The sequence below is a fragment of the Manacus candei genome, unplaced genomic scaffold, assembly GCF_025592945.1.
Source record: "Manacus candei isolate 608988 ecotype Guabito, Panama unplaced genomic scaffold, ASM2559294v1 h1tg000022l, whole genome shotgun sequence".
In the NCBI taxonomy this organism is placed as follows: Eukaryota; Metazoa; Chordata; class Aves; order Passeriformes; family Pipridae; genus Manacus; species Manacus candei.
Window position 1 is genome coordinate 3288429 of NW_026138070.1, and position 24595 is coordinate 3313023.

Below are 24595 nucleotides of genomic sequence, written 5' to 3' on the forward strand. Positions count from 1 at the left end.
AGCCAGGGGGAACAAGCCCAGACCCTGAAACTCCAGGGGCTTCAGGAGCACCAAAGGCAGTGCTTGTTGGGGAAAAAAGCCGTGCACTTCGGGGGTATAAATTAAACAAGAGAAGAGAAATGAAGGCATTTCCTGCAATAAAAACCACAGAGAATCTCACGGTTAAAAGAAGGAAAATAATAAAAAAAAAAAGAAGAAAGAAAAATACCCAAGAATTACTTTCTTGATATTGTTGTGCATTAAGGGGGAGCTCTGTCCCTGGGCATCCTGCAAAGTGACACTGTGGTGACACAGGAGCCCAGTGATTTTGGGCATTGCAAGGGCATTGTAAGGGAAGCCAAGGGACTGAACTTCTCTGGAAATCTCTCCATGGCCCAGAAAGGACAGGCAGGAGGGAGGGCAGCACTGGTGCAACGTGATCTCACTGAGACACTTAATGAGATGAGGGAGCCATCAGGGTTTGAACTGCCTGCAGTGACACAGCACTGAAATGACACTCGTTAAAAGGAATAAAATCTCAGTTATGCCAAGTGTGCCACAGACTGGCCAAATTGTGTCCCTCTACTCTGTCACTCTGGTACTGATACTTATTTGCTGGCACACACAGTTCTCTTCTTCTTAGTGTTAAGTCTTTGTCAATCCATTTAATTTTGGCACTTCAGCCACTCTGCACTGTGTTAAATACATTCCAGATGCTCTTGAGAACATGACCTGCAGAGCTGTATTGATTCAGCAATTTACATTGGCATGTTTGTCCCCTGTCCTCAACAAGGAAGGTGGTGTGAAGCTCTTGTTGTCCACTTGTTGAAATGTAGCAATGGCTTAAAACAAGAGTTACCATCAGGAAAAAAAAAAAGGTTATCATGTTAATGATACAGATAACATGGCTTGATTTTCAATTAGATTTCTTCTGCAGATGTCATGTATATAAATTTTATGTGGATAACAAAGTTCTTATAACTGTTTTTGTTATCTCAACTAATACTACTGCCTTACATAAAGTGATAAAATAACTAATGTAACAAAATAAATGTGTATAAAATGACTTTTTCTGGCCTGTAGTAGCTTCAAAACTAAAGTACATTTTGAGTCAGACTGAAAAATGAGAAGAGCTGACAGAGAACTCAGTTCTCTCAAGAAAGGCTTGGCTTCCATGAAGGAAACCAAAACCATATCACAGAATTACTATGCCCACAGGCTGGGAGGGAGAGAGAAATGACCTTAGATGGGAGATCACATCATGTCTGTACTTTCAGTAATTCTGACAGCAGCTCCTGGAGGGGTGGGATAGTTCCACATGGTCATTCTCCACAGGCAAAGCTCTTGATCGAGGGAATTGGGAAAGCACCAACAGTTTCAGTTCTCTACATTTAAATCCAAATTTGAAAATAAAAAACGTTTGGGGAAGACTGGCAAGGGGGTTAAAACACAGGAGTGGGACTCATGAATCCCCAGTACTGTCACAGATGTTTTGGGTAACTCAAATCCTTTCTTGATACTCCGGTTTTCCTCATCTAAAAGCTGAGTTTAAAGCTTACAGAAGCAAGATGAGATTTCCTTTGCTGACACAAACAAAGAAAGCTGGGAAATATCAAATAATATCAAATAATTTTTGTGAAAGAAACAAATGGGAAGATTTTCAGGATGCGTTTTTTTCAAAGTGTGAAACTTTTTTTTTTTTAATGACTACAGCTGAGCATCTCAACCCTGACAATTTAGGGTGTTATTTTCCTCTTCCCAGCAGCAGGTTTGCTCTGCAGAACCAATGGAATACACCAGCTGAAGGAGAAAACCAAGTCCTTATGTTTGGTCTGCTACTACCCAGGAAACTGGTGAAATGGAGACTTTTAACTCCAAAGAGAAGGGGCAGAACTTCTGTTGTGCTTTCAGACTCGACACACACTGAAAATAAATTCTTCTGGGCTCTGAAAACAAAAGTTCCAAAGAGATGAAAGGCCCCAAAATCAAAGTCTGCAAATGATTCAGAAAGTGAGTTCGTGCCACACGCGGATGTTTCACCTGAGGGTTCTGGAGACAGTCCCTGCCTGCTGAGAATGAAACAGAAGCCAGAAATCAGCACTACACTCATTCAACACTCCTGATATTAATTCTTACAATGGACTGACAGCAAGAAACACCTGATCCTGAGATATCACCAAAATTATCTTAAAATAGTCAGAGAGAGCAAACACAAACACCACTGACAGTCTGACATTGGTTCTGAGAAGCAGATGGGAGCTGGGTTTTAACTACACATCTCTGTTCAAACCAATCACTAATGCATCATTTACTGTGTCTCATTTGCCTAATTAAGCAAAGCTGGATTTCCCACCCCATGAATCAGTGTTATAGGCATGCAGTACAGTCAGAAAGGGGAACTAAACCACTAGTTTACCATCAAAGCATCAGGCAGAAGAGAGCTGACACAAACGAGCACACACACACACTGAGTCAGCCTTCACCAGGACACACAGCTGCCCAGGTTAAAGCAGCACCTTCCCAAGTGCCAGGAATGGGAAAAAACATAAACCCAGGCCAAGCCTACCTCCAGGAGCAAGGGACAAGCTGTCCCAGAGCCCTGTGCCTGCACAACAAAGGCCAGTATCTGTATTAGTTTGTGCCTCAGGACAGCCCTGGATATACTGGGACGTTACTGGGAACTTTTCCTTTACACATTTTGAGCCCCAGATCAGCAAAGGTCTCACCCATCTCAGTTCTGCTTCGTCTCCTTTCCAGACACCCCCAATCTCAAAACGTTCCCATTTTTCTGACCCACGATCCAAACAACCCCAACACACCACCCCCAGCCTCTGTTCTCCCTGGAAGTGCTGATCCCAGTCCATCACTGTCCAACTGCTGAAGCTGCTTTAACACTGGAGGAGATGCAGTTTTCCAAGCAGTTAATAGATGAGTTCCTTCACAGTGCACCCCCAGGTGACATGTCAGTCACCCTCCTGCAGGGAAGGGTGCATTACCTGGGATTGTGTCACACACTACAGGGCAAAGCCACTGTGCAAAACCTTGTTATTACACTATAAAACATTCCTGTCTCCACAAACTGCTCCTCACAGCACGGGGCTGAAAGGCAGCTTGTGCAGGCCTGGGAGTCATCACTGCTCCAGAGGCTGTGCAATGGAGGGATGTGGGGGGACAGGAATTAAGAAAAAGGAAAAGGTTCCACAAACAGGAGCATTTTCAGTCTGTTCCAGCTTGCAAAAAAGGGCAGGATCACAGAGGCCAGAACCAACCCCCTGAGACAAACCTGAGTGAGGAGGGGCAGCATCACTGACTCCTTTCACCTGTTGCTAGGGGAGAAAGAGCCACAGTCTCACTTCCAATGCTTTCACAAGTGTAAGAGACTGATGTATTCCCAGCTATCAAGAGACTATTTTGAATTCACCTGGTTCCAACCTGCATCCACCAGACAGATTCACATCATTTACTGAATCTACAGCAACTCCTTTTCTGTGATAAGTGGAGCAGACCTGCTTTAATTTATTTCAGGATAAATTAATAAAAGGTTAATTAAGATTAATGTTTAGTGTTTTGGGTTAGGCAATGTAGTAAAAATGTTGAATTTTCCCTATTCAGTTTAAAATTTGGCAGCTAGTGTTTTATAGTCACTTGATTAATTTCTTTTAAAATTTGTATTTCCAATAATGGAAATCACATTGCCAATTCCATTCACTTCACCCTACAGATGCACAACTCAAAGCTAAACTAGTCAGTTTAGCCTTTCATTTTCCATTCCAAGTCTTACATTAAAATTTCATCATCTTGTAATATTCCTGTCTGCTTCAAAAAGTCTATTCATACATTTGATTCAATAAATAATGTATTTGATATAAAAATAACAGTGAATGCCAAGAAGCTGCATAAATCATTTCTCTCTGCAAAACCATTCTCTCAAGTCAGTCCCAGAAATACATTTGAGGGAGGAATTTCTGTTTCAGAAAATTCAAGGCAAAATAAAACATCAGTTTTATTGGTTTTAGGCAAGGAAAGTAAGATCAGTCCATGAAGTTCAAACTAATTATACTATGTAATGTATTTTGTTTTGGTACAATTTAAAAACTCCAAAATGTTTTTTTTGGTTTATCTCCCAACGAACTTGGAAAAGCAGAGGCAAGCACAATTTGCAAACATTTTAAGACTTTAACATTATCTAGCTTGTTAATGAATAAAATCTCATTTTAACATGTTTTTTCACACTCACAGTTACTCTGTAGCTACACACATTGCACTGAAAATAAATAGGATTTTTTTAATTTTAACTAAATTATTCAGGAACTCAAGTTTAAGGCACTAGAAACTTAAGTGTCATGTTTCAAATGTTTGGAAATCACCATATTTGTGTCACTCCACTGAACCAGGCCCTTCACAGGCCAGTTCCTCCCCTGGCACTCAAGAGTTGAGTTACACTGGTGGTGACTCAGCTGAGGTGGCAGGACTGCCATGGCTGTCCCTACTCATCCTGGGCACATCCCTTTAGCCAGCCCCAGGTGGGACAGCTCTCAGGAGCAGCTGCAAGAGGCAAAAAAGAGAAGTGAACCCCCCCACTGGACTGTACAAACTCGCACACACGCGCCGGTCACCGCGCGACCGCGGAAACCCATCGGGCAAAATCTGTGCCAAGATTAACTTTTTATCCAAATGGCTTCATCTGTGAGTTGTTCCCACGTGCTGTGCCCACCTCTTCCCCTGGGCATCAAGTCTGTGGTTCACAGAGTTGAGGTTAAACCAGCCTGGTCCGACCCGGGAGCTGCTCTCCGGCGTCCCCGCCTGCTCTGCCTCCTCCCAGGGGAGGCACTGCTGGACCTGGGACGTGCCAAGGGGGGCAGGGGCTCCTCAGCTCCTCTGGGCACTCTGGGCAGCGAGTCCTGGGAGCCAAATGAAGAGGGTATTAATCAAAGAGTGCCACAGTGACTTCTCTTTGATGAACTCTGGTGAGCTGAACAGGCTTTTTGCCCCTTGTTTTTTTGTCCCTTTTTTGTCCCTGTGCACACTGGTTGAGAAGAAGGAAAATGTTTCCCAGTGGTGATACATTTTCGTTTGCTCAGCCCTTGATAATCATCAAACCCTTTAGAGGTGGGACAGCAATTTCCATCTGTGCAACTCCCAGCATCTCCAGGGACTCTGGAGGCTGTGCTTACCAGGTGAGGATGGGGAGAAGGCCTCTCTTCCAGGGAAGCTCTCAGATCCAAACTGCTGAGCCTGGGGTTGCTTGGGGGGATGATGTTTTCCCAGCCAGCCAGGCAGTGCTGTGAAAAGAGATGGAAATGCTCTACCCTTTTGTATCTATTGTGGCCTAAACATAGTTCTAAATAATAATTTCTGCACAGGGAAGCTTTAGCAATTGTTAAAATAATTAATTAATTTTTGAGGAGTCTTATATGACTAACAGAAAAATGATGAAATCTCTAATGAAGCAAAACTGCCCCTCTCCTCTTCCACCTTTCACTGGCTGGTTACTTCTAAGCTGATCTCCTGCTCTGTGAACTCAAGCACCCGACCTCTCTGAACCTGTCTCAACTGACTCATCCAGTTCCCTAAACCTCAAAACTAAGTTTCCTCCCACCTCTTCCCTGGAAATCTTTAGGCCAGGGTCAGATTAGCAATACTGCCTAGCACTGGTTACTGTCTGGAATACAGGACCAGCTCTACAGTAACAGTTTGAAATGCACCCCTTGCCACTACTGATTACACTGTGTATGCTTCATGGATGTTCTCCTTCCAGACTCCCTGACACCTGTGGAAGGAAACACAGGCACTCTTAGGTGTGGATCACCACGTTGAGCCAGTCAAATCTGCCCCAGAAGGACACAGCTCCACGTGGTACTTTCCTTCATGCAGTGTAAAGCACTGGAAATATGTCACCCACTCTGTGCCACTTCCACAAAGGCACCAACTCAGAACACACCAATGGGTTTGCTGCCTCAGTGACACAGGTCAGAAATTGGAGTGGAAACCCTGCCAGGGCAATGAGTCACAGATTTTCTTTCCCTCTTAAAGCAGTGCCCAGCCTGGGCTGTGCCACCAGCAAGACCAGCAACTCACCGAGGGTAAGGCCAGATCGTCTGCTGGCTCGAAGCTCCTCCTGCGATGGGCTTTGTACTTGTGGGCAGGCAAAAGGGTATTCCTGGGAATGCTGACCCTGCAACCACACAAGGGAAGTAAGTGCCTGCACCTCTGACAAGGCAGAGGAAATCTGCCTTCCCCACTCAGAATCCAAGGGTCTAATCCCAAAGTGAACCAAGCAAAACGGTTTTGGATCAGGGCAGTAGACACTTCACGTTCAGGTTCTGAACCAAATTTGGTTTAAACAGGCATTTCTCATTGACTTCAAAACTGTTTGTGCTCATGGAAAAGATCAGTGAGGAATTTTTAAGCAACATGTATCTCTGCCTTGAGAACAGCAACCTTCTACAGAGCTGTTGTGATGCTGTTTTCTCCTTCACCTGATCAGCTTTTTCTTCCCTATTGTTTCCTTGAGTTCTGCATGTTACAAGGCAGTAACTCCTATTTACCTGACATGGGCTGGCTCTTCCAGTGTCCCTGGGGGCTGGTGGGCACGTGGGATCTTACACACAGGGCAGGCAGATTCTGGATCCACAGGGACAGGGAACAGGCGCTGGTTTAACCGGTAACAGTAAAAACCTGCACAGAACAACAAACCACCAAACTTCACATTCCTTGTTTGTCAGAAGGTTCCTCAAACCAGCCAACAAAGCTGTGTTCTACCACAGTGCCACACCTGCATTCTATAAGAGGAGCTGCCTTTCCTCAAATATCTTTTACATTTCCTGTTCCCAAGTAAGTTCCTAAAAAGCAAAACCAAAACTTCAACCTCAACCTAAAAACAGAACATTAGCCAACTATGAGAAACCCTGACAGTGATTGAGAGAAGACTCAAGTGCCTTTGGAGTAGGAAGTTGCATCTGGTTGAAGAGCTGTAGCTGAAAATAACATTCTTCCTTGTCTTGCATGATGTGCTGCTGTCTCAGGATGACAAAGACTGCACAGTTGTTTTTTCACAGAAATTGGAGTAGGAAGAAATGTGATCTTACACTTATGGGAACTGGTTATCAAATCTGGTTCTTGTTCAGGAACTGTGCAATCCAGAGCCTTGGGCCTAAAGAAACACACAGAGAGATCAGATGGGGACAGAGGGGAGGGTCCTCTGAGCAGCCCAGCCTTTTCCAAGCACACATTTATGCCTGGGAGGTAAATAAAGGCCCTCAAAGCCACCCTTACAGTGTCCCACTCCAATCAGACCATGGCTCTCATTACTGCATTGCTGCTCCAGCCCTTCCCCATCCCCACTTACTCCAGGTCCTGCTCATCAATACAAGCTTCTCTGTTGGCCTGTCGGAACTGCTGCAGCTCAGCAAAGTATTGCTCAGATTTTTCTGTTACTGAAGACTTTGTTTCAAGGAGCCCTGAGAAGGCCAAGGAGAGAGGAAAGTTCACGGGTTTATCAAATTTTGGAAAGCACCAAAGCCAGCCTCACAAAAAACAGTCAGAACAAAATAATGGTAATGAGAAGACCAGGCCATGATGTCAAACCACAGATTAACTGTGTGGTCTGGCTTCCTTATTTCATTCCAGTTATTTGGTATCCTCCCTGACCCCACAAGGCTTTGTCATTTGCTGCCTGGATTCCCATACCACTGCCACTTCACCATTCCAGGGAAGCACAGGTCATGTTTGGACAGGAAACAGCCTCTGACAGAGCTGCAGCCCCTCTGCTGAGACTTTCTGCACGGACTCGAGGACAGCAGTCCCACCACTCCTCAACTTAAAGGGGTCATAAACTGTGTTTTAACTCTTCATACCACCCCATCCTGCTGAGAGCTTTGCTTCAGGGTTAGGATTCACCTGCAATCCAGTCATAGCCCAGGAAAGGACAGGCAGACCAGCTGCCCACTGGTGTGGCATCTTCTTCAGGCTCAGGCTGAAAAGTCACATGATGGGCTTTCTTCTGGGAAGAAAACAATTCATAAAGACTTCTTAGTCATTCAGTAGGACATTCAGAGGTACAGCTGAGGAAACAACTGGCAACTGCTCAAATGGGACAGCTGTGACTTAGTTTGAGGCTGGATTCTATCTGTGCCTCCACCAGTGACTAGCTCAACAGCCCTTTGCCTTCTCAATAAATACAACAGAAAGAGGGGACTTGCCAAGGTATAAGGCAGGATTTTTCAGAGCTTTAAACAAAATACTGAGGCCCCTCAATGCACATCCCCAAAGATTAGGCAACCTGTGCTGCCCTGGAGAATGATCAGGGGCAGATCCTGCCCTTCACATCCAGGGGAACAAACTCTGGAGCAGCAGCAGTGCCCCTGGCTGTTCTCCCTCAGCACATGGATCACACATGCAAACACAGGCAGTCTCACAGTCAAGTGTGACAGTTTTCTGGCCTTCAGTTCACTGGCTGAGGAAAGCAGGGCCTGAACAAACTGCCAACAGCCCCTGGCTGCTACACCCAGGAACAGTTCCAGCCCCAGCTTCCCATTTACACAGTGGGAACGGGACAAGTCATGTTCTCCTGGCCCTTCTTCCCCATCCTTCTGTTGACTCAGGAAAATAAGCAAAGCACTGGTTTGACATTTACCTTCAACTCTTTGGACTGGGATGTCACCAGGACTGATTTAGGCATCGTGGGCTCTCTGCTGACCACGTGCTGCTCACTGGGCTCTTCATTTTGCACTCTGCTCAGTGATGGGTCTGGATGATTCTTCTCATGGAAACCACGGAGCAGAGCAGACTGTTTTCTGTTCTCTCCAAGTCCCAGGAGGAAGGATTCCTTCTCTGGACTTCCTCGAGCATGGCCATCCCCATCCACTCTGGAGGCTTCTCTGCCACATGGAATGATTGCAGACACTGGAACAACACTCTTCTCTTTCCCAGGATAGCTGGAATCCAAACCTGCTGCTTCCTGTGCCTTTGCTTGTTGCTGCTGTAGCTCTCTGTCCCTGCTGCTGTGTTTCAGAGGTGAACTGAGGGCTGCTCTGGCTGTCCGTGCTCTGGGTTCCACAGACACCACCACTCCAGGGTCAGCATCCACCTGATTCTCCTTCTGTAAGGACAGAGACCCTCACAACACGTGGCATCAGTCACATTACAAATACCTTTCATTAGGACATTTCACTCACTAAGTGAAAAATTAACCTCTCGTTCTAGTCTGCTCACCCCTTTAAATTCCTGAGGGATAAAAAGAAAAATCCTGCTGTTGATTTGTGAGACCTTTTTATTTGGAGAAGAAAGAGATCCACTTCCAGCTAAATGCAGCTTTTCCCAGTTTGAGGAACCACGAAACTTTCAGCCCTTGTGCTTAGCAGAAACAAAAGGATTTCGTTCCACAATGTTCATTCCTATTTTAGATGAAGAAACCTGCATGTCTTAGTTAGGAACTGAATTATTTGCAAGGAGAACAGACTGAGACCACAGGATAAACAATAACCAGAGGGCAGCTACTTTTCTAGCAGACTCCCTATTCCACATTCCAGTTTCTACCAGCTCCTCCATGTCCATATGACTCCTTTCCCACACCACAGGCAGAGCTGCTGTCCCACAAGGGCCATTTGCTTCCCAGAATTTCTAGCACAGACACCACACATACCCCTCTCCTGGGCCAGGGGACAGATCCCTCAGCAGCTCTGTGGCGAAGAACAGATGCTGGAAGGAGTGGCTTGCTGGGAACTCTTTTCCTGATCTCCTCCTGCTTTGTTGTGAGCCTTTGTAGAAGGTCCTGGTTGGCCTGACGCAGCCTCTTCAGAAGCTCTAAGTCCATCCTAGACAACCCTTTTCCTGTAAAGCCAGAGGAAGGGGGAACCACACAAATGGAAGAATTAAGTGAAGAAGCAGACACAGGAGAAACCACCTTCAGGGGATTTTTCCTAAAACCCACTTACAGCTGTTGAAATGTTGGAGTGTTGATCCCTTCTCCTGAGAAATCAGCCAAACTCCTTATGCTAAGAACCAGCACCACCTCAAGCTTCTCTCCCCTCGGATGGACCATCAAGTATTTTGCACTCAGAGACTGGGAGCTGACTGAACAGAGACAAGAAACTCTGACAGAGGAAACAGCACACATGAAAAAGTCACATCAAAAAGCTAAACAAGACACATTTGGTTCAGAGGCTGTTAATTAGTATATTCTTATGCAATTCTGCTTTAATGTTCTTTTGAACATTGAAATTTGTATTTTGATAAACCCAGGATGTTCATAAGTTCATAACCAACATGAATGCATTTGCTACATCCAAAAGAAATACTGAGTCAAAACCGTCCTCCATATCCCCCAGGCAGGAAGGCTCCAAAAGGCTCAATTATGACTCAGGACAAGGTCTTGGGCAATTCCAATCCCATAAATTAATTACCTTAAGTCCCACAAGGGAGTGAAAAGGAGTTAATAGATAAACAAATTAAGTCTAGTTTGAGTCTAGAAAGCTGTCACACTGTTGAACATCTTCACAACATCACAAGCTCCTCTAAATTTGCAAAAAGCGGATTTTTAAATAAAGCAGAAGCAAACCCTAAACCCAAACTCCCACGCTGCTTTTGATCAGATTGATAAATTATGTTCTCAATAAAACTATATGGTTTTCTAGGACATTTCATTCGGAAAGACCCCTAAACTCTTCTCCAAAGCTCATCTGATTTGTTTTTGAGTTTGCTCCCTTGGCAACTGGACACGGAGAATCAAATGTGGTGCAAGGGCACCAGGAGGAGTGGAGAGCAGTGCTAACAAACTACAACATATCTTCTTGCTACAGGAAATAATATTTAGTGAGAGGAAATAAGAGTACGGGACAGAAAACAGAAATATCGCTGTTGAGGCACTAAATTTGAGAAAACTTGACAAGAACCAGTGGTTCTTGCAGCCTCCACAGGACAAAGCTGACAGCTCTGATGAGCACCCTGTCACCACCGCTCACCAGAGAGCAAACACTCCGAAAACAACATCGGCCAAGGGACTTTCTGGAAGGGTTTTACCAGATGAGGTCCGCTCTTGGCACAGCCTACAAGAAGCTCAAGTTTATGAAAACCTGCCCTAGCCTGAATCCTCCGTGAGGAGGAGCTTCGCTCCCCGCAGTTAAAGATCAGCGGCGTTGTCTCGGGAGCCGCGGACGAGCTTCCTGCGCGGGAGTTGTGCGGCCCGGGGCTGTTCCGAGGCAGGGGCGCTGGTTCGGCTCCCCCGCGCCCACGGGGAAGGGGAGGGAGCCCCGGGCATTGCAAAATTCCCCTCCCTCCTCCAGAGGCCGGGCTGGCAGCGGCGAACCCTCCCTCCTCCCGCCGCCCGTCCCGAGCCCGTCCCGCCGCCTTCCCCGTCCCACCTGGGCCGTCCCCGCCGCTCCGGGCCCCGGGGGCTCCGGGGGCTGCCCCGCCGTGCCGGTCCCGCCGCAGCCGCCGGGGATCCCCGTTCCGGGCCCGCCCCGGGCCCTCCCGGCATGCGCGGGGCCGGCACCGCCCGCCCGGGCCCGCGGGGGAGGCTGCCCCTCGTAAGGCGGGACGACCGAGGGCACCGACCGATACGTTCGCTGGCCGTTCCTTCCTCCGGTATCCTCAAGAAATCGTTGGTTCGATACCGACAGTTTTAATGCGACTAAAACTTTCAGTATCGGCGGTGCGAGGATAACACGCAGCTGCCGCCGAGGGCTCAGGGGAGACCTCATTGCTCTCTACAATTCCCTGACGGGAAGGAGGCTCTTCTCCCAGGGCTCTTCTCCCAGACAACCAGCAGCAGGACAAGAGGGCACAGTCTTAAGCTGCGCCAGGGGAGGTTTAGGTTGGACATCAGGAAGAAATTCTTTCCAGAGAGAGATGAGACACTGGAATGGGCTGCCCAGGGAGGTGGTGGAGTCACCGTCCCTGGAGGTGGTTAAGGAGAGACTGGATGTGGCACTGAGTGCCATGGGCTGGTAGGCAAAGTGGTGTTGGGTCAGAGGTTGGGCTTGATGATCTCAGACATGTTTTCCAACCTCGCTGATTCTGTGAAAGGCAGCGGAAGGATTGTAGGAAAATTTATTTCCAAAGTTGAGAACACTGCACTTAGGAGAACATTAATCCTAATGGCACTTCAAACACCCTCCTCAGGGCTTTTACAATTTCTGCCCCTCCCTCGGTGGGGGGCCTCTGTCATGTGTGCAGGACTTATCTTTTTCTCATGCCAGGGAATCTTTCTTGGGAATGCAAGAGGAGAAAACATCTAAAACTGTCTCTGGGGAAAGATGCCTCTTCTAGGCAGGAAAGCTTTCTTAAGCAAGATAAGCTCTAATCTCCTCCCCATAACTCTTCAAGAAGGGTTTTCTAACCTTACAATCAGTCTCCTTGTTAACTTTTGAAGTAAGAGCACAGAAGGTGGTCACTGGTGTCAAACATGCACCTCAGTACCACACGGAACACCCCTGAAATAGATGTACTTACACTGGAAGACTTTGTGTCACAACACTCAGGACACGTCAGGAGAACTGTTTTTTTCCAATTCATTTTTATTTTGGTTTCCATTGTTTACAGCACTGTTACAGGACTAATTCATGCAAATGTATCACCTTAAATACAGCAGAGAATAAACTCGCTGGTAAGAGTATTTTGAAGAGCTCCATCAACGTAACGCAACGGGAAATGTAGCAGCAATAAGATAAAAGTGCATTTAGCTGACCTTCTTTAATGGGAGTTTTGGAGGAGACTGTTTTTGGAATTACCTGTTTTACAGATTAGTTTAGCCTTCCTTATTAAATCAGAAGAGAACAGCCTCCTCCTGAGAGTGTTCATTCCTCCACCACTCTGAATTAAAGAAGTGCAGCTGTTGATGTGTTTCAGAGGAATCCAGCTCATAGGCCTGTCTGTTAAAAGTTTGATTCTCTATCATTCAGGCTTCTGGGGACAAGGGTTACACACATATTAAAAATTCTTCTCTCCCCTGTTAGCAGTTTTGCTTCTGAAAAACTCCAAGTGGTTCTTTCCCCTGTTCTGCAGGTTGTGTCAGCTGTGCAGTGAGAACACACCACCCAAAGCTGAGCAGCATCAGAGGCACACACAGCACCAAGACTCCAGGTTCCAAGAACCCATCAATCTCTTTTCCCTTTACAGATAAGACACTGGCTTAAAGATAAGCTCATTTATCAGATTTCCCCTAAAGGCCTGCTGAAGAGATGCTGACAGGTCTTCAGAAGCAAGGTCAGCATTTCAAGTAGTCATGAGCAATAGTACATCACCCTCTGCCTCGACCTGGCACTGACAATTTCCTGGTGTATGAGGGATGTGCTTAATGTTTTAACTCAACAGAAGAGTACATAGCTTATAACTGTGTATGTGATAGCTTGAGAGACCAGAGATCCAAATTAATTCAAATAATACCTCCAGCAGAGTAAGGGATGATCCACTTACTCCAGTATACTTCACCACATGCCCAGAGCACAGACTTCCAGAGGCAAGGACTCAGATTTCTTTCTTGCTCGTTCTCAGATCTGATCCAAGCTATATTTATGTCCTGGTGGCTACCTGAGGAACCCAGCCAAGGCCAATGAAGCCTTCTGATAAAAACAGCTTTTCAGTTTGAGCTGGAGTCAAGGCTGTCTACTGGAAGGGAGAGGTTTGTTTTCTTTCTGCATTCTGGACACATAAGAGTCTCACCACCAGCTCCAACACAATCAAGGTACTTCAAGTCTTACTGCAAATCTCAGAACAGCCTTACCTAAGATGTACTTACTGACATTTCACTATTTTTACTCCCTCAAGTATCAGGCAGCTTCTTTCTGGACCTTCCATGACACAAGAAACAGGGGACTTGTCACAGGCACACCTGAGCAGGAATGAGAAATCCTAAGGCCATTTTCAAGGGAAAAGTCTCATTGTCAATAAGAACACCCCACTGCTCAGTAGTTCTAAATGCAGTCCATATTCTATGTGTGTGATGCTGAACAGATTTAGGTTGTCACTAACCCTAGAACTACAGGATCTGATTCTGGATTCCTCAGGCATTTTGTGGGCAACAGAAAGGTTATACCCAACACATGGCAAAATACTGACCCACAAAGAGGAAAAGAAACTTTCCAAACAACAGAGGAAACATATCCTACTACTCCTAAAATCAGTGAGAATTTCTTCTCTATCAATTTCAACAGGAAGAGACTCAAATCCTTACAATTCCCAAATCTTATATTCCAAATTCATAACTGCTTCAGGACAAAACTCAAAAATTCATTTCATCTCTTTGCAAATAAAGAATGTCTTAGGGGAAAAAAAAAAAAGCTGCATTAACCCATTCTTGCCCTGGCATGAACTACGAGGGCCACAACTCCCCCCACCCCCGAGGAGCTGTACCTGCCAGCTTGTTCTCATACTTTTAACAGAAGAGAAACCTCATCAAATCCTATCGCTGCCCGGACCGCCACATCCTGTGGGAACTCTGCATGAAGCAAAATCTCTTACAGCGTGTAATCCACATGCTGTTCTTGTGGCCAGAGAGTGGTAATGGAATTCCAAAGGCCTGCTTCCAGAAACACAGCTGTGCATTTCCAAAGAAAACCCACATTCATTGACTTAGCTCGTAAGGCAGTTCATTACATTCCGTCAACTGGCTTTTCCTTCCTAGTTTTCTTCCTCAACAAGCTGCCAAATTATCGGCACTACCTCCTTCACAGGAACTGGTTCTGTCTTTGCAAACTACTTGTCTGTGACAGGAAATGGGCCAGACTGTTATTAAAGAGCTCTTAAGAGGAAGAAACTAACTCCAAAGCCACTAAGCTTACCAAAGCAAAATCTTAATCCCTTTTTCTCTGGAAGAGGACTGGGTTTTGTTCAGAGGTTTAAGCATACTGACAGCAATAAACCTTTCTATGAAGGGACATTGGGATTCTGTGTCAGGTTCTAGAATAACAGAATATTAACCCAGGAGACAGGCCTGTGTCGGCTCTAAATGCATTGTGAAACCACCACCACATCTGTGTGCATGGGACCTGTGTTTAGACAAACAGCTGCTTGTCACTCACACCCCCACCTGGGCTTGGAACTCAAAAGCTCTGTCTTTATGTAGTAAAACAAATGACTCCATAAAGAGGTGTCAGAATAACTTTTTAACCTGATAAACATTTTTCTTGTTTGCTTTAAATTTGTTTAAAGCAAAATGAAGTGCAGTAAAAGCCCCCTGTAAATGTATGAAGCACACATTCCTCCTGAAGTGGCCTGGTCTCACAGGAAGGAAAAAGAAGAGTTATTAACAGCTAGTGTTTAGAGGTGGGACACAGAACAGGGAAGCAGAATCCTATTGTTCACACAGCAACTGGAAACACAGCAATAGGCTCTTGCTCATTCCCTTTAGGGAATTCCATCACCCACCATGTTCTCTGCAGTAATTAAGAGAGCACTGAAGGGAAACTTTTTTTTCTCTCCTTCCCACACTATCTGCTTTGCTGCAGGTACTGATGTGTGAACATGTTGAGTTCGCTGTCCAGCCAACCTGCTTTGTTCCTGCAAGGACAGAAAGTCTTTGTTAGGTGAAGGAAACAGCTCTTAAGCCAGTCAGAAAGAAGTCCCACTAAAATGAGTACCCAGCAAGGCATGGAGTGCCAGAGATCCACTCCAAAATGCTGTTGCCATTCCTCAGGTCAGGAGTGCTCGCCTGCTAACAATGCCTAGGCTTTGAAGTTCAAACTGAGATCCTGGACACAACTTCACATCAATCTTACTGAGTAAGCAAGGAATGTTTGAAAAAGTCTTCCTGACAGCCTTTGCAGTGTAAAGAAATCAGCACACAATTGTGTACAAAGGTTAGGGTGAGACTTATTTGCATGATTTTGTAACAGCTGAAGGAGTTTGAGGAGCAGAGGACTGTATGTTTTGATAAATGGAAAGGAACTGTAATTCCAAACAAATCGAAAAGAGGAAGGAAAAGATATTTTGTGAGACAGAAGCTTTAAATGACTGTCCATGGGAAAGTACCAAGAGAAAGAGAACACGAGTTGGTAGGGAAAGGTCTGCACATCAAACACTGTGACAAAGACAGAGTGAACTCAAAACTACAGCTCATCTGAGCATCCCGGGGCAATCACAGGAAAAACAATCATATGGAATAACCAAATCTCACCTGAGCAGTTTTGCTTTGCTCTGCAGTGAATCCAGAACTTCGATTTTTTTATTCATGGCAGAAATTTCCTGCTCAAGGTTCTCCCGTGTGACATCCACTTGCTGACACAAATGAGCAAACGTTCCAGCAAGCTCCCTATGAAACAAGAAGAGTTGGGTGTGACAGAAAGTAAGATCAAGCAGCAAAGTCAAGGACTAAATCCCTTTGATGTATAGTGCTGATGGTGCTGGCTCAGATCTTCATCCTACCACTTTCTGCACAAGAATATGTAAAGGCATCTTGATTTGAGACACAGAAATACATTAAGCTCAATGCTTAACAGCACCCAACCACTACAGGTTTAAAAAAAGGAGCAGTATTATTTTAAAACACGTGTCGTTACACATTTTTAAATGTGGAATTCAGAATGAAGACTTGTTTTAACGAGGAACAGCATAAAAAAAATCCAAATAACTTAAAGTTTTATCTGAATATAGGCAACTCACTGTTGGACTTGGTGGCTGCAATTGGAGCCTGTGTAGCTGACAATGAGCTGCAGTTTCTCCCCAGCATACTCCACAAACTGCCTCTTGAAAGCTCTCTCCTTTGCTTTTGTGGTCCAGGTGAGGCGCTCATAGACATAAAGGAGCCCATAAAGGCCAAAAGAGAGAGCAATCAGTCTCCAACCCACGGCCTTCCAGACCTAAAAAAGCACAAGGAAAAACAAATTACACAATCATCATCTCAGCTTGATGCTGACTCCTAACAGTGGTGCACAGAGCATTGCAAAATCAGCTCAATATCTATACTCCAGTGGAAGAGCAGAGGAGAAAGTATTTCCCTATCTGTGAATAGCAATTATCTACAGGATTCAGCAGTACAAGTGCTGTTCAAGTCAGTGCTCCAACTTCAGTTATATAAGTGCTGCCCAGAAGGCCAACATACCACACCACCAACCACGATGATCCCCATGGAAGTCCGGGAAGTTAACGAGGCCAGGCCAGTCACCATGGACACCATGAGCTCTTCTTGGGTCATAGAGCCCTGAGGCAAAGGAGGCAGACTGGGATTTGCTGGTGTTAAAGGGCGTTGAACCTAATTGGAAAAGCAGGGACAAAACAAAACCAAAGGACAGATAAGAGAAGGCAAGCCACTGTTCTTCTCCCCCCCCCCCCCCCACAACCTCAGCAGCCACTGAAATAACAGAAGTCACATCTACCCCAATACTCAACAAGTTATCTTACCTGGTCATTATAGCCCAACAAGGTATCTTACCTGGTCATTATAGCCCATCAAGGCCCGACGACCATTCTTTGGTCCCAAAAACCTGTTCACCAGCATCGTCCATCCAAGAGAGAAATGGAATTCTATGTCCTCTTGGAAGTCAGCACAAAGCTTGTCACAGTTCAGATCATAGCTGAGCATGAAGCACTGTCGGGGAATTAACATGTCTATCTGGCCCCGCAGGGAGACTGGGAGGAGGGGTTTTAAACCATCTGCACAGACAGAAAAGAAAAACATGGAAAAAAAGGGCTGTCGAGTTCACAAGAATTAACTGGACTTGTATTCTGCAATCAGGGTGGTTATGGCTTCTTCCATCCTCCACAGCTAGTTTCCTTAGTATGTTAAATTTCATAAGCCAAGCATGTTGCTAGTGTTGAATTACTATTCAATTCTAGGTTCTTCAGATCAACTCAGAAGGAAATCTTTCCATGGACCCTCCAAAATCCTTACAGGTAGCTGGTGAAGCTTACAGATTACCAATACCTTGACAAACAGAATCTGAAAGTAGTTATAAGTCTTTAGGCACCATACTCCCATGAAATCCCATATTGAGACAGGCACCGAGTTACAAGTCATTCCTGTTTCATTAGGATTTGATCTGAGAATCAAGTTTCCAAAGCCAAGATTCCTCTCTGCCATGAGGATTATGCTGACTGTACATATTCAATAGCAAATCACTGCACCAGTTCAGGCCCAGAACTAGTCCTCTACACAACAGTATTAATCAAGATGGAAACTAAGATGATACCAGCCGACATCAGCCATCAGATTAACAAGGAACCCAGAACACCGACCCAGTTATTTTCCATGGCAATTCAAGGAAAGAGAAAGGGGAATATTGCCAGTGGGACTGACCTATCATTTCTTGCTGCATTGTCTGCAGGGAAGCTGTGATTGCGTTGGAGCAGCGCTCTGACATGTTACGGCCCAGCCCTTCCTCGATGTGCTTATGCAGCTCCTGACAGAGAAAGGGTTATTAAGATTGGAATAAACATAGGTAAGATGCAGGCTGCAGGTGCCAGAGCTTGCTAGTTAAAAAAACCCTCCCAGAACAGGAGCACATGTTCTGTCTGCCCACTGTTCTAATATTAATTACATTCTTTCCTCCCTTTTTCAGTGAAGAGGAAAAGGCAAATCAAAGAAATCTCATGTGCACTCTTTAGGAAAAGTTCTGTTCGATCTATATAATGGGATACATCATATGTGTATCAATTTATCACTGAGATTATTAAAAAACTAAAGCCTTAGATCATATCCTAGTTGGAAGGATGTTAACCATCCCAATGAGCTGACATAATTACTGACTCAGAGCTAAAAAAGGCCTCTTAAGTTGCTTAAGCAACCGGTAAGAAGCAAACATCACTTACAGTCTTGTACACTTTAAGAACTACTTGAGATGGATGGAAGTCTGCCTGGTATTCATCCACCAACACTGAGAGCCGTCTGATTTCTTCTGCCATGGCGTTTGACACCTAGAGAGACAGCACAGGACAGAAAACAGAGCTTGTGAAAGCATTTCTTCTCTTCCCATCTGTATCTCCCACATTTTTAGTACTTCAGAGCTTTGTCAGCACTGTGTATTCTCCCCACCATGCTGTTTCAGACAATCTAGTTTTCCACAGCCACTCCTCCTTACCTGCCTCTCCACTTCTTCTGTGATCTGTTTGATTTTCCTCTTGTAGTCTTGAGTCAGGAGCTCCAGCTGTTTGTCAATAAAACCTAAACGATCCTGTCGTTCCTCTCGCATTTCCAGACAGTAAACTCTGGTGAAAAAACAACCCTGTCCATCAGAGTGTCAGAGAAATGCATTTTTGATCTATAAATATATTTGAATTTCAGCACTAAGACAGATTCTCCCACCCAGTAACACAACATGTCAGAATCTGCAATACATTATATAGCACAGGATAAAAGGTCCTCTTCCCAACACTTTCCCAGTTCATCAGTACATGTCTTTCCCACTCCCAAACAGCTACATTCTGCTTTGCATTTCAAATGCTCATGGTTCCCTTAAATGACTCCCAGAATACTTTAGTTATGGAAGCACCAAGCCTCAGCTCTCCTCACCGTTGTTCCTGGGCAGCAACATGCACAGAGTCCATGATGAGCCGAACGTCCTCTGCGATCTGCTTCGCTCTCACCGTGTGCTGCTCGAATTTTGTTTTTACTGCTGACTGGGAGATACATTCCTGTAGGCAAAAGGCAGCCCAAGATCAGCAGCACACTGACACAACTTCTCCAGCCCCCAGTCTTTTAGATCTAACCAGCACAACATAATGCTCACCTCGAACCTTCTCTCGAAGTTCTGAAACTCAAGCATTCTGACTTGGAATCCATCTGCCAGTGCTCCACCTGAGAGAAGGAAAGCACAGAACAACCACTTCAGTTTTGCAAAAGCAGTCAGGTGTTGGACATCAAGAAATGCTCCTGCTTTACACTGAAGCCAATGCAAAAGTGCTGCTAAGTCGCCTCTTTGATTGCTCTATTATTAATTTGGCCCCAATTTTATTCATTCTTTGGAACAAGACATTCTCTATTTTCTTCAAGTTAACGCAAAACTTCTGCTAGCTTTCCTTACCTCCCTCTGGCATCCCTTGAGCCTTCTGAATCCTGGCATTCAGCACTTCCTTTGCAGACACGAAGAAAATGCGATCCCCTGCCTGGGCTCGATCCACCACCCCCAGCTCATCCACCAGGAAGCTGGTGCAGCGCTCCATGTGCTGCCGGCGCACCTGAGGGCCCAACAGGACAGACAACACAGCCAGTTAAATCTGCTTCATCACCCCCTAAAGGTTAGGCCGAGCACCCACATGCCCTCTGCTGGTCTAAGCTGCCAACATAAAAGAGCAAGGAGAAAACCTTTCCTATTCTATGGAATTTTCCAGAGGTTGTCTAAGTGATTTAACTTCAAAAGGCCCCTGTGAGAGTTGTGCTCAGACATTTCAAGAGTCATGTCCTGATCATTAGTCTGTGCTCCCCCTAGTCTCCACACTAAGGGGATAAAAATCCAAACTGTAAAACAATCACACACAACACTGATTGTACCTGCAAAGACCAGAGTCAAAAGACTCCATAATATCCATGAAAAGAGAAGAAGTTTAACCACATCACAAACCTCTTCCATGTATTCTGGTTCAGAGGCAGATGCATCCCAGCGGTTATTTAAAATAAATATATTGGGCCGAGACAGACGTTCATTCACCTTGTGGAAGAACTGTTTCTCCTAAGGAAAATTAAACAAAACCTCTTCAGATTAATATGTCAAGTATTTTTAACCCTCAGCCAAATTCCCTGAAGTGGACTTGCACTTACAGTTTGCATCAATGTTGATTCAGAATTTGCCACCAGGACAAACACGTCGGCATCGAGACAGAATTTGTCAATCCAGCTGTCCAGCTCTGTGGTTACATCAATGCCAGGGCTAGCAATAAAGAGAAATGAGACATTACTGTGCTGTGGAAACAGCAAAAACAGAATTACAAAAGTCAGTAAGAGATGTGTTTCAGCTTTTCAGGGCATTAATTTCCCATATTTGAGCTACACTGTCCTGAGGTGACAAGAGTACAGATTCCAAGGAAGTACTGACAAGAAAATCTGACTGCCAACTGCAGCAAAGGACTTTGGTCACTGTCACAGATTAGAACAAGGTCAATCCCTTTGATGTTTGTTAAATAGGTATTTGAAAACATTTCCGTAATTAGTCTGTGATAAGCAGGAAAGGAAAGAAAACTATTTCTCACCTGTCCATCAGCACCAGGTCGTCCTTTAAGAGAGAACATTTGGAATTGGGCCACATTACACTGACCAGGCTGCCAGCATTCAGATGTTCATCCTGATGAAGGGCATGAGCCAGCTGGTTTACTGTCTATGAAAAGATGGAAATAACATTTCCTGGGTGCCAAGACCCACTAACACAATTCTTTCCCCTTCAGAGCTGTGCACTGACAATTTAAGATAAAACCCAACTCCAAATTACTTTCTCACAGGGAGGTTTTCCATATAAAACCTTTTTGAGTGTCCTAGTCAAAAGACAACCACTAATGAGAGTTTATGAGAGATTTTTTCTGTCAGGAAAAGCTACTGAGGAATTATCAGGAAGTCTGTGATTCTGTCAGTCACACAGAGCTCAGAACTTCCTGAGTCATTGCTCCCTGCTGTCACCGACAAATACAACGTATCATCTTTTTCATAAAATGAACAAGTTCCATCCTGTGACTTGCTTCATTTCTCCCTTCCTACATCTAAAAAGACTCATTCTTCATCTCTGTTCCTTTAATGATTAAAATACTTAATTGTGAAATTTGTTCACAGCACTTTAATTTTCTTGTTCCTTCCCTTTTCTGCCATTTCTGAAGAGCCTTTATGCTTAAGGAAATTATACCTTAACACTCTTCTTTTCCTCTGAGCCTTCAGTCAGCAGGAAAGCATCATGTCCATCTGTCCCTTCTACACGCAGGAAGCAATTAGTGGTGTGCCCAATTCCTGAAGGAAGGACTTTGTCCCACAGCATGGCATTTATCACAGTGCTCTTCCCATTGCTTGTCCTGCAGCCAGATTAAGAATGGTGTAGCAGGGTTCCGAGAGCCAGATTTTACAGAAAGCAAGTTCTCTGAAGCCCAGCTGTACCAGAGCCATTAACAACTCAGGTGCCAGAGGCAACCTGCAAAAAGACTCTGCTAGTCTCTTATTGTAAGAATTCTTCAAATTGAAGAATGACATGATACAATATTTCTTTCCAATTTACAAAGCACTAGTGCCAGGGACATGCAGAAGCTAAAGCACTAGTGTTTCTATAAATATTCTCTACTGGCTTCAATCCTCAAATGCTTCACTGAGTGGGGAGTGTAGGCAACACACACCCACGTGACTCACCTCCCAAAAAAAGCAACTTTCATATGTCGTCTTGCCAACACTTCACTAATACCACTGACTTTTGACAGGTAGCCTTTGACTTCCAGTACCTGCTCTTCTGTGGTGACAGGATCAAGCTCTCCATTCTTGTGTGTTTCTAGAATCAAAACAGATCATGTCTCTGAATTCCAGGAGCCATTTCTGGGTCAGTTCTGGATGCCACCCCTCTCTGTGATGGTAACACACAGAACTGAACATTTATCTGTCCCACAGCCCGCGTGGGTGATCTCCACACAGGCAATGACACCCTGAGGCAATTCTGCAACAGCATTTATCAGCTGGTCCCTTTTGTGTATCTAAAAACCATCCCTGTCCTTGGGACTGCCTTAAACAGAACAGCCCACACTGCAAACACTCCAGCACCCTTAAAGAAAAAAATCTGTCTGTGCCTTAAGCTGTTAAAGCCAATTACTGGCATATGTTACATGTCACTAACAGTGATGTGTCCAGCCAAGAACTCTGAAAGGATTATAGACAAAAAAACCTTAAAGGGGTTGTGTAATTAATTAAAAATCTCCCAAACAACATAAAAATCATACATAGCTCCCTAACTAGCTCAGTTTCCTAACATGCATGAAATTCTCATCTTCAAAATATGAAGCTGAACACCTGAACAAATTCAAAGAAATAATTTTCTGTTTTTCTTATAAACATGAATACATAAACAAGACACACATGTATAAATAAGCACAGGTCTAGCAGCGCTATTAAACTGAATGAGGGGGTTTGGTGTGTCTGTTTTGGAGCACTGTTTGTGGGCAAAGCACTGTCACACACTCGTAGTTCCAGAACTGAGCTTACCTTCCAGGAACGAGGAGCTCTCGTTGATGTAAGCAGCCAACTGTTCAAAGATACCATTGATTTTCTTCTTTGCAGTGACAAAATGTTTAAGTGGAGAAGCATTTACCTCAGCCATGTGTCTTTTATCCTTCTTCACTGCAACTATTGAGTTGGAACGAGTGAACAACAGGGACATTGCGCTGCAGGGAAAAATCCAGTAAAGAACAGTGTCACCAAGTGCCAACAGCTATCCAAGGGTGTGTAGTGATAGGATAAGGGGGAATGGCTGCCAGAGGGCAGGGTTAGATAGGATATTGGGAAGAAATTCTTCCTTGTGAGGGTGGGGAGGTCCTGGCACAGGTTGCCCAGAGAAGCTGTGGATGTCCCATACCTGGGAGTGTCCAAGGCCAGGTTGGATGGAGCTTGGAACAACCTGGGCTAGTGGAAGGTGTCCCTACCCATGGCAGGGAGGTAGAACTGGATAATCTTTAAGGTCCCTTCCAATCCAAACCATTCTGTGATCATGATTCCATGATCCAACTAAGCATCCTAACATGAACTAGATAAATACACATTTTAAAAACAATCTTCTTTTTTTCCACAAAGAAGTTGTTCCACTTTATACACATGAAAACTACCCATATATCAGAAATTAAAAGAACCTGCCTTTCCCCCTCCCTTCCACAGCCCCACAGTGATCACTCCTCCCCATCTCCCACTTACTTTCAGGATGAGTTACGTTTTCACCAGTCATGCATGGCCAGCTCAAGGCCCTCTTGAAGACGAAACGGCAGCAGTTTCTCTGCCTTCTCCCTCTCCTCGGCCGGACTCCGTCCCCTCCCCTCCGTCCCGCAGCTCCTTCAGCGACGCCGAGTCCAGCCGGTCTCCGTCCCTGCGGCAGAGGGGCCGGGGATGAGAGACAGGAGCTCCTTGAGGGGCCGGGCTCTGCCCCCCACACCATCCTCATGTGCAGGGGATGCTCGGGGCTCTGCCCCCTCCGCCGTCCCAGTGTGCCCAAGGGATGCTCCGGGCTCTGCCCCCGCGACACCCCCATGCCCGGAGGATGTTCCGGGCTCTGCCCCACCGCCGTCCCCATGTCCCGGGGATGCTCGGGGCTCTGCCCCCGCGGCACCCCTATGCCCGGAGAATGCCCCCGCCATCCCGGTGCCCAGGAGATGCTCTGGGCAGACGCTCCGACCTGACACCGCCGCCTCCCCCTCAGCCCTCACGGGGCGGGAAGCGCCTCCCTCGCGCCCCCTCAGAACCCTTTCCCGGCGGGTCCCACCCTCACCGCTGCCGCCCCTGTCTCTGCCTTTGTTCCCGTCCGTGCCGCCCGGGAGGCGACCTCCCCCCGAAGCACTGTCGCGGCCTGGAGCGGCTCTCCCCCGCGCCCTGGGCCGGGCACCGCCCGGGGCTCACCTTCACCGCCGCTCCCCCGCGGCCGCCATGTTCCCCCGCGCCGCCGTCACCGGGCGGGTCAGCGGCGCGCGCCGGGCGCGGGGCACGCCGGGAGCTGTAGTTCGGGGCCATCATGGCGGAGGCGGCCCCGGT

At 45.8% G+C, this 24595-nt stretch overlaps 2 protein-coding genes across 9 annotated transcripts; both read right to left on the reverse strand.

Moving 5' to 3' along the window:
• Positions 1 to 3957: 3957 nt before the first annotated feature.
• Positions 3958 to 11439, reverse strand: MIIP (migration and invasion inhibitory protein). 7 transcript variants are annotated; one of them, XM_051786285.1, is made up of 11 exons: positions 11340 to 11439; positions 9915 to 10053; positions 9623 to 9810; positions 8615 to 9079; positions 7879 to 7981; positions 7328 to 7439; positions 7068 to 7132; positions 6528 to 6657; positions 6058 to 6154; positions 5154 to 5261; positions 3958 to 4880 (listed from the first exon to the last, which is right to left on the reverse strand). In XM_051786285.1, the coding sequence occupies exons 3-11, from the start codon at positions 9791 to 9793 to the stop codon at positions 4722 to 4724; spliced, it is 1410 nt and encodes a 469-aa protein (XP_051642245.1). In that variant the 5' UTR covers positions 9794 to 9810; positions 9915 to 10053; positions 11340 to 11439; the 3' UTR covers positions 3958 to 4721. The 7 variants fall into 7 exon arrangements, with proteins under 7 accessions (XP_051642245.1, XP_051642243.1, XP_051642247.1 ...); XM_051786283.1 differs by having other exon boundaries at positions 9915 to 10073; positions 11340 to 11437; XM_051786287.1 differs by lacking the exon at positions 11340 to 11439 and adding an exon at positions 11052 to 11284.
• Positions 11440 to 12474: 1035 nt separating this feature from the next.
• Positions 12475 to 24542, reverse strand: MFN2 (mitofusin 2). 2 transcript variants are annotated; one of them, XM_051786593.1, is made up of 19 exons: positions 24464 to 24542; positions 23768 to 23936; positions 23066 to 23244; positions 22226 to 22361; positions 21735 to 21897; positions 21094 to 21218; positions 20666 to 20774; positions 20469 to 20576; positions 19932 to 20085; positions 19638 to 19705; positions 19421 to 19542; positions 18990 to 19116; positions 18721 to 18825; positions 18209 to 18311; positions 17345 to 17565; positions 17015 to 17164; positions 16576 to 16772; positions 16091 to 16225; positions 12475 to 15474 (listed from the first exon to the last, which is right to left on the reverse strand). In XM_051786593.1, the coding sequence occupies exons 3-19, from the start codon at positions 23238 to 23240 to the stop codon at positions 15405 to 15407; spliced, it is 2268 nt and encodes a 755-aa protein (XP_051642553.1). In that variant the 5' UTR covers positions 23241 to 23244; positions 23768 to 23936; positions 24464 to 24542; the 3' UTR covers positions 12475 to 15404. The 2 variants fall into 2 exon arrangements, with proteins under 2 accessions (XP_051642553.1, XP_051642554.1); XM_051786594.1 differs by lacking the exon at positions 24464 to 24542 and adding an exon at positions 24336 to 24355.
• Between the last annotated feature and the right edge of the window lie 53 nt (positions 24543 to 24595).